The sequence below is a fragment of the Cyprinus carpio genome, chromosome B25, assembly GCF_018340385.1.
Source record: "Cyprinus carpio isolate SPL01 chromosome B25, ASM1834038v1, whole genome shotgun sequence".
Classification (NCBI taxonomy): domain Eukaryota; kingdom Metazoa; phylum Chordata; class Actinopteri; order Cypriniformes; family Cyprinidae; genus Cyprinus; species Cyprinus carpio.
In genome coordinates, this window is record NC_056621.1 from 14,173,930 (window position 1) to 14,184,048 (window position 10,119).

Below are 10,119 nucleotides of genomic sequence, written 5' to 3' on the forward strand. Positions count from 1 at the left end.
GGTGTCATACAAACTTAAATATTTATGTCCTGAAATAAGACGGCATAAGATTTGACCCACACAAGTTTGATAAAATTCAGAACGATATTATTTTTTACTTCTTACAAATCTGTGATTTTTGATCCAACGAAAGCGCTGAAAAATTAAAAAGTTAAAAAAGAAAAGATACAAAGGATGCACGTCACCATACAAAAACTCTTAAAAAAGAAAATACACCTTGGCAGTTTTTTTTGTTCCACAAAGATGATCCAGAAAGAAAAACAACCCACACATTTGTAACCAACGGGATAACCAGTGGCAGGAGGCTGTGAACTGATTCTCAAAAACACACCCAAGAATAAAGAAAAAATGTGGGGAGAAAAGACGAATGGAGGGCTGGGAGATGCAGAAAGGACCAGACGGGAGAAACTGTGTGAGAAATATTGTGTTGTGGTAATGCAGTTGTATGGGTATAGAAGCATATGCAGTCCTCTTAATAAATCCGGCCTCGGCTTCTGTTTCCTCTTCCTCCGAAGCCCCGTCCTCGGCCGCCCCTGAAGCCTCCGCGTTGTTCTGAGGGCACAGATGAGATCATTTATATGTAAAGATACTAATTCATACAGTACTAGCGATTAAGTTTTGATAAGATACTCACCGTAGGAGAAGTTCCCAATGCTGGCGCTGTATTTCCCGCTGGGCGGATTGTATATTTGTCGGGCGTCCCTCCTGGGCAGATTTGTGGGAAGCTTCTTTGTTGTCGCTGTTGCTCCGATGTCCTCTCCGGACTGCCTCTTCTGGCTGTAGGATATACAGAGTTCACAGCAACAACTTTCATAAGCAGACTAAACATGGTGATCTGAATGTATAGGTTGATCTGTTCTCGTACCCGATCGCTGCTGCCTCGGCCTTCTGCACCGGTTTCCAGGACAGAGTGACTGTGCTTTTATAGGATGGAGGGTTATGAAACAGATCCTGGAGAAGATAGATGAAAAGAAAGAGATCAAAATGACATAAAGCAGCAAAGACTTTCAGAAGTGTGAGAGTTCAGGAATGTTACCTTGATTAAAACATTTATGTTGTTGGTGATCTTCAAAGCCACAACTTTGATTTTATTCTGTGAAGAGACAAAATTAGAATACATATGACATCTTTCATCATACTTTCCCAGGGGTTTTGATGCGCATTAGGTACATTTGAACAAATAAACACCTTGGAATTGCAAAAAATTTATAAATTAAATATATAAATGAAAATAAAATAAAAATAAGCAAACAAGCAAATAACTAGCTTTATTTCTATTACCTTTCCAAAGCAAAGATCACTGTAAAAAAAAGTATAAAATCATACCTCCTCGGTCTTTAGTGCATCTCCAGTCTTGCCTTGCAAAGCAACACGCAGTTGTCGAATATATACTTGGAGCCCCCGTGCAAAGTACTGTAACCTGTAATAGTAATAAACAACAAAAAAAAATTATAAATTTAATTCACATTGTTCATCTGCCCTTCACAAAGCAATGTAATAAGGTATTTAAGTTTAATTCTTGCCAAAAATACAGTAAAAACAGAAGTATTGTAAAATATTAATTTAAAAATTCTGCTTTCTATTTTAATGTAATTTAAAATGGGTTACACTTTATTTTAAGGTATCCTTGCTATAGTGTAATTAAACATTTAAGTACTGAGTAGTGCTGTCAAATGATTAATCGCATCCAAAATAAGTTTTTGTTCACATAATACATGTATGTGTACTGTGTACATTTATTATGCATATATAAATACAAACACATGCATGTATATATATTTAAGAAAAATGTTATATTTATATATAAAATATATTTATATATAAATGTATATACATGTAAATATTTTCAAAATATATATACTGTATGTGTGTATTTATATATACACACATGATAAATAAACAGTACACACACATATATTAAGTGAACAAAAACTTATTTTGGATGCGATTAATTGCAATTAATCTTTTGACAGCACTAGTATGGAGTAATATTAATTAACTACATGTACTTACTATATGGTTAGGATTAGGCTTAGGGTTACTTGCATGTGATCATGCATAATTGATTGTTATTATAATAGTAAGTACATGTAACATGTAACAAGGACACCTTAAAATAGTGTTACCACAAAGTGTCATTTATTTCTGTGACGTCAAAGCTGAATTTTCAGTATCATTACTCCAGTCTTCAGAGTCACATGATCCTTAAGAAATCATTCCAATATGCTGATTTACTGCTCAAGAAACATTTCTTTTTATCATCAGTTATCTCTTCTTATTTTTAGAATAATTATCAGCATTATCAAACAGTTGGGCTGCTTAGTATTTTTTTCCAGGTTATTTGAAATAGAAAGTTTTAGTTTTTGATTAATATGAGATCTGACCTGATCTTGAAGTCCTTCAACTTCTCTGCACTGATTTTGTCAATAAGAAAGTCAGGTAGTTTTTTGCCCAGCTGATGGAAGCTGAAGAGCAGACACTCCACGTAGCTGAACTGCAGCTTGGGCTCTTCATTTGCAGCATTCTCTCCGTTCTCCTCCTCTGGAGGCAGGGGCATGAACTCCTGCAGACATTAGGGACAGAGAGAAGCACAACCACAGCATGAGAGGATATTTAATGACAAAGCGGCTGAAGTAGGGGTGGGCGAAAGGGCAAACATATAATCACGATTTTTTTTAAAGAAATATCACGATTCATGATTTTACCACGATTCTTTATCATGTTGGTTTGTGCCATTTTTCAAGCTGTTTGAGCATTACAGCTCATTTCCATATTATAAAGACAAAGCCTTACAAGTTATCAAAATATAAAAAAAGAATGGCAGATATTTAGTCCAAAGCGGGGAAAGATAAAAATCTTTGTTATTATTTTATCTTTAAAAAAAGATAAGAACAAAGATACACATTATAAATACACATATTATAAAAATAAGTCAACAGTGCTTTAAGGTACAATAGATGTATTTAGCAGGAGCATTCAAGAAATTAAATGAACAAATATAAAACACTAAAGATTGATTCATCAAATCAACTGTATTAAAGTTTTTCAGTTAAGAGTAGTGAGTGAATTTTCTCCTTGTGTTTTGTCGTTTTATTAATATTAAAGGAATAGTTAACCCAAAAATAAAATTTACTCACTCAAAATTTGTTTTAAACCTGAATGAGTTTCTTTCTTCAGCTGAATATAAACACTATTTTGAACAACGTGGAAAACCAAACAGCTGCGGGTCCACAGTGACTTAGTATTTATTTCCTACCATCAAATTCAATGTGGAGCAGCAACTGTTTGGTTACCCATTCTTCAAAATATCATCTTTTGTGTTCAGCACAAGAAAGAAATTGATACAGGTTTGGGACAACATGTAAGTAAATAACAGAAAATAATTTTAGGGTGAACTACCCCTTTAATGACAATAGGCAGCATGTTTAATACTGTCCCTTTAAGACCTGCCCACATCTAATATACAGACACGCATCCGTCTTCACCCAACTGTTTACTTCCATTTTAGACATAATCAGTCTATATGTAAACACTGATGTGAATGTATGCCACGTTGTACAGTATATGATGGAGGCACCAGAACGATATTTCTTCAAAAACAGATCATGCAGATATTTTTATCATCCATAATCAAAAATAGTCATATCGCACACCCATAGGCTGAAGCTTTCTAAATTCTTGCATGAGGTTAGGAGTTCAACATAAGCCTTTACCAGTAGCTTCTCAAACAGCATGTTGAGATTGACCTCCAGTTTGTCCATGTCACCACAATACGGACTCATCTCTGCTAATAACTTTAGTACCTGTAAAGCAGAAAATATTGAATTTATTTTCCAGCATTCTACAAATGTCTGGGGCAAGAACAAAAACAACAACTCAACAAACAAGTATCAAATGAAAAGGTTCCCTTTTTTCTTGTTAAAAATGACTCTCACATACAAGCTTAACATGCAGAAGTTTATACAGGTTTCCAACCATTCTGACCATGATTTCCAGCTTGTTATACACACCTCCAGCTGGATGTCCAGTTCTGCTACAGGGCTGGTGAGCAGACTGAGGTTGGGCAGAACAAATTCACAGAAGTATGTCACAAAGCGAGTAGAATGCACATTTTTCTGGAGGGGAGAAGGAGAAATGTTAATAATTATGATTTGCATTAAAATGCAGTGATTATTTACACTAGTAGTAGGAAAATAATTGTTAATATTAATAAAGACAAGACAAATTTTTTTTGAATGAAATGCTTATATAACTAAAATTCTCAAACTACAATTTTTTCTTGTTTGAAATAAAGATTGGCACATAATTTTGTGAACAATTCAGGCATGCAAGCTTTTGTTAGAAAGTGACAAATTCAACAACTGAATATTATTGGAGAAATATTCTAATATTATTGCTGACCGTTGCTGTGGATTCACTCACAGAAAAGAGTGGTAAGGCCTGGCGCGTGCACTGCAGGAGCCGGTCGACGCTGTCTGCATCTGTGGGGTTCAGCGCCTGCTCCAGGAAAGAAAGCCCCACCAACAACCACACCAACCACCTCCTCCCGCCCACAGTCACAATCCTCATCATCCCCAGCACGGACAGGATACGCATCAGAAGCACAAACTCCTCCCCCGTCACATCCTCTAGGACCTAAGACAATGAGAGTGACAGGTCAAGTGTGAGAATGACTAACGGCCAAAAAAGCTGTTTGATAACAAATAAAAACACCAAAAAAAAAAAACAATAAAAAAAACAAAAAAATAAAAAAAAAAATAATAATTTAAAACAATTTAAAAGACAAGGTTAGCTCAGGTTATAAAATTTCACGTGGTGTGACTCAATAATTTGATATGTTGTAGAATACTTAAATACAAAAAACATTTACTTTTTAAAAAAATAATGCATACCGTTTTATTACTTTTTTTTATTTGATGGTTATGCCACATGACATTAGTAATTAACCTTAAAACTTTTCAGTTTTTCCAAACTTATATGAAACTAATATGTATATAAACATCACATTAAGAACTTTGCACATACATTTTAAATATTTAAACTAGGCAATACGATTTTCGTTTGTTTGAAATTAACACATATTCAAGAAGAATATATTACATTGATCAAAACTGAAAGTAAATACATTTCTAATGTTACAAAGGAGATGCAATTTTACTATTTTTGCTGATCAAATAATCGCAGTCTTAGTAAGCAGAAGATATTTCTTTAAAAAATAATATTACCAACCCCAAACTTCTGAATAAAAATATAAAGGATACCTTTTTCGTCTCTATGAAGATGTAATCTTCCACTTCTTTTGTCATTGTGTCATCTGGCATCATTTTCAACTTTGTACAGAGAAACTTAATCGCTCTTTCTCGAACAATATCTTCTCCCTGCAGGATCTGACTGAACAAGCCTCCCATAGTTCCTGCAAAGAAAGAAGCCAGGGTCAAAGAGGACAATAAATTAAGCTAGGAGGTCTTTAATCATCAATACAATAACAATCAGTAATTTTGTATGTAGAATTAACAGAAAACACATTCTACCCATAAAGCAATGAGTGTATGATGAACAAATACCTTTTGCATCAATTTTGAATATGGAGATCAAAGCTGTGTTGACTTGATTGAATTCAGCAGAATCATCTAAAAGATATGAGAAGAAAAGGCTTTGATCAAACAGCTGGAAAAAAACAGTATGATGTTTAAATGCACTAATTTATCCAGAAATGCAAGAACTTAACACTAGTGTTAATTTCGTTAATGAAGACTATGACGAAAAGTGTTCATTGACAAGCTTTTTCCCATAAGACGAGATGATAATAAGGTCAATAAAACATAACTAAGACTATAACTAACAACATGCAATTTAGTTAACGAAATAAGAAGAAACTAAAATATATAAAAAAAAAAAAAAAAAAAAAAAAAAAAAAAAAAAAAAAAACTTTACCAAAAACATCTTTTTATTTTCGTCAAAAAAAAAAAAGGAGACATGTTATTGGAGGAGAAATGTTATTGCAAACTGCTCTACACGCCTGTATACGCAAGGTCTCATGAGTGCGGTTGCCAGATATCAAGAGTTCTAACCCCCAAATCAGAGCTTCTCTGTTACAGTGATACATTTTCTGCTCTGAGTTTTGCTTATTTTAAGCAATCTGACAATCATGCACACGCGCTCGCTCCTCATTGCGGAAGCGCCGCCGCAGATGACCTGAAAACCAAGCTGGAGTTTAGCGATCTAAAAGAAAGCGTCATTCAGCCGGTCTGTGTTCAGTCATGAGATCTCAACTGTATTGTTTGCAAATGTGTTCACTGAATACATGGATTAATGCAAAATCTTTTGACTGAAAATTTTTTCCTCAGCCAAACCCCATTCCACAGCCATACCTGTCACACACCCAGTTTAAAAGCAGTTTTTTCTTATTGTAATTAGGAGCGCTTGTCCTCCTAATTAAAAAAAATTAGGAGCAACGTCTGATCAATAATAAAAAAATTCTGACCAAAAATTAGCCTTCCTAACATTCGACTCAACTAAATAAGAACAAATAAACGAATGACAATCAATAGCACAAACAAAAACAACAAGACACAAATTAAATTAAATTTTTTTTCAGTTAGGTCTAACTATAATCTATTCAGCTGTAAAATAACACTGGGTAGTCTTCACTGTATGATGAAAGACAGCAGGAGGTTTATTTAGGCTGCTGTCTCTTTAAGACCTAATGCACAGATCAATATACTGTTACACATGGCTCTACTTTTTTTTTTTTTTTTTTTAAGAAGATCTTGTCCTCCTAATTAAAAAAAATTTAGAAGCACCTTCTGATCAATAATCAAACATTGATAAAAAAAATTATCCTTCCTAATACGAGGTGACTTGTGACTAAAGTGACTTACAGGGGTATTTTCTTTTTACCTTTGTAATGGCATCATCTTCATCTATGTCAAATTCAAAAATGTATGTTTATAAAATTTCTATTTAAAACAATATAAGTAGTAAAATAAGACAAATAAGTTACCAATAATATGACATTAGTATTAATAAAAAATTAATTTGTACTAGAGGGTGCACAGAACACAAAAGTGGTTTGTAGGTACATTTTCAGACGTTTAATGAGGCTCAGATGTGGCATGAGTGCAATTAAATATATACATTCATGCGGAGATGAATGTTTTAAATATAAAATTTTGAATAGAGAAATATTAAATGATTTAAACAACTGAAATTATATGCTATAAATTAAACTTAATCCCCCAGCATTTTATCACTGAATCCTTCATTCAATTGATTCGTTCGACCGGCTGATTCATTCAGGAATGAAGAAAGTGACTGTCTTTATGAATGGGTAATTATGCATGACTGATTCACTAGATTCCTTCAAAAACGCACTTTCATTGAATGAATGAAACTCGGCTGTGTTCGCTTTTAGAGATGCGAAGAGGCTGAGCTGTTACTATATTTACTATACTAAAACTATACTAAAATACTGAGACTTTTAGTCACTTAAACTAAAAAGGATAAGGTTGACCAAATATGATAAAAACTAACAAGAACATTTTAACACGGGATACTAAGAATAAGACAAAAATGAAAATAGCTGACAAAATTAACACGACTTAACAGGGTTCCCTAAAAACCAGGTTCTCAGTAGATGCGAGACCAACCTGTCTGCAGCAGCTGTGTGAGGATGTCTGCGACTCTGGGTAAATTCTCTCCTGATGCGAAACGGGGCAGTTCCTTGATAGCCTGCCTCCTGATCTATAATCAGGAAAGATGAACCAACAACGGAAAGATTTGTTTTCTGGTTTCACAGCAGTAACATGCACATCTCTGACATGATGATGAGGTACTCACAGATACATCCTCATCCTCACACAGATCAAGCTGTGCGTTGATGGCTGCGTCGGCCAGCTCTGGAAAACTGCTGAAAAATTTTGGAATGAACTGCGCCGCCAGTCGCTTCTCCTTTGGACCTCCCTTAACGCCATCCAGAATGACCTGATAAGCATCTTTGTGCTGAAAAAAAGATCAGAATAAGTGACATTTTATAATAATCATATATATATATATATTAGAGATGTATGTGTGTGTGTAAAATAATAATAATATATTAAGTAGCTAAAGATGATAATTTTAACATATTAAAAAATTACTTTTTAAAATATGTTCAACCAAGTAGCTAAAGTTGTCCACACACTGGAAAAATACAATCAGACCAATCAAAAATATCTTTTATTTTCCATATGTAAAAGAAAAAAAATTGCCAACTAAACTTTGATCACACAAAACTTTGCTTACTAAACTTTTTTTAAGCACACAACAATTCATTGTTTTTTTTTTTTTTTTTTTTTGGAGCGCACACAATTCCTGTTTGATTTCTCAGTTCTCCTAAATTGTAATATCAAAATATCACTGTGTTTTATTTATTTACTTTGATCAATTAAATGCAGTCTTGGTGAAAATAAGAGACTTCCAAAAAAAAAAGAAAAAAATTAATTATTAACTTATAACTTTTGACTGGTAGTGTATACTTATTTATATAGACAGTAAAATCAAATAAAATGAATATAACAGCACAAATAAAAGACACACAAATATGTGATATTATGAAAAATATCATTACGTTTTAATATTAAATATTAAGTTTAATATTACACACCATATCTTAACATCAGATTTTATGCTCCCATAATAAGATATAACTATCATATTTGCATTATGTAAATTCCCTCATCCTTCCTGCTGCAAGCTTATCCTAAGCTGTAAATCATTCATCAGTTTTTCTGTGCGCGCGACTGCGGAGCGACGCATTCTCAAACGCGTTACGCACACAGCGTAACATTAGCCTTGGCTAAACGTGATAGCTTTTTCTTTAACAAACTTCAAATTTAACAAACGCATTTCATCAGACACAAACGCAAACGCACAAACCCTTCCCGCATGCACAGCTGCCGTAATAGTTCGCACACGGCCCTGTTAGCTTATTTACTAAAAAAAAAAAGAAAACCCAAACCTTTCCAGTCAGCTATTAGCGCTAATATGCTAGTGCGTTAGAGGAGGCCGCGTGTAGCCTTTAATGAATAAAACCCATCCCAAACTGAATATCTAACGAGTACTTTTCATTCAGACGGACAACAGAGAAATGAGGCTTTGTTTACTTTGCTGAGATCCTCTTTCTCGTCGGCGAGGATGCCGTAGTTGCGGTAGAGCTCCTCCACGGTCGCCGCCATCAGCGTGTGTGACTTCACCGAGGGCTTTCAATGAATAACGGCACTTCTGCTGCTCCCCCTGCGACGCTTGCGCTGTATACGATCCGAAGGTCTCCAAACGCCTCGCGGTATTAAAGCACAGATGTAGGTGAGATGTTATTTAGTAAGCGAACGTCGCTCTCGCGTGCAGTACGTCAGCTTGGGTTTGTTGCTCTGTGCGGCGGCGGCGGGAGGAACGCTTCTTCGACGCTTTTGGGAGATGATTGACAGCGCCGCTGGGAAAGAGCGCCATCTGATGGAAACAAAAACCTCACTGGATTATTACAATTAATGGCAAAACGAATGCTTGGAAATTTAAACTCATATTTCCTACTGGCACTACACCAAAAGATAAAAATAACTGACTTAAAATCTTTTTTTTTTGTTGTTGTTGTTCTAATAATTGTAGCCAACACTGTATTAAACAAACATCTAAACCTCCAAGTGCTATTGTAGCTTTTTTTTCAATGTTTTTCAAATTTGAATATAGTACTCTACTCTCAGTTTTTAACTCTAAAATCAGAAATGTAAGAAACAGGAACTCATTTTAATGTATTGACTGTGAGCTGCAATCAAGTAAACCTTCCAGAAGATGGCATCAAAGACCAGTACATTTTTCTTCTTACTTGCCGTGTATTTCATGCCCTTCAGCTGCACGATTTCCCTATCTTCTTAATAGGAAAGCATTACTGAACTAATCACCTCAAATAAGATTACAGTGAACTTTTTTTTCCAGTGGAAGTCAGAAGAAGAACTTCCTCAATGAGTCTGGCTCCTTCTGCCAGATCTAAAAAAAAAAAAAAAACGAAAACAGTAGCTGATATTTAAGTTTAAGTTTTAAAATATTCACATTACGAATACAACCAAGCTAAAATAACTAAATGAA

At 34.5% G+C, this 10,119-nt stretch overlaps 1 protein-coding gene across 1 annotated transcript; it reads right to left on the bottom strand.

Moving 5' to 3' along the window:
* Positions 1-329: 329 nt before the first annotated feature.
* On the bottom strand, positions 330-9,444 carry LOC109050721 (apoptosis inhibitor 5-like). The gene is made up of 14 exons (XM_042753035.1): positions 9,144-9,444; positions 7,840-8,001; positions 7,650-7,743; positions 5,565-5,630; positions 5,262-5,413; positions 4,423-4,635; positions 4,011-4,115; positions 3,714-3,803; positions 2,385-2,563; positions 1,327-1,420; positions 1,037-1,093; positions 866-951; positions 635-777; positions 330-552 (listed from the first exon to the last, which is right to left on the bottom strand). The coding sequence occupies exons 1-14, from the start codon at positions 9,213-9,215 to the stop codon at positions 473-475; spliced, it is 1,593 nt and encodes a 530-aa protein (XP_042608969.1). The 5' UTR covers positions 9,216-9,444; the 3' UTR covers positions 330-472.
* Between the last annotated feature and the right edge of the window lie 675 nt (positions 9,445-10,119).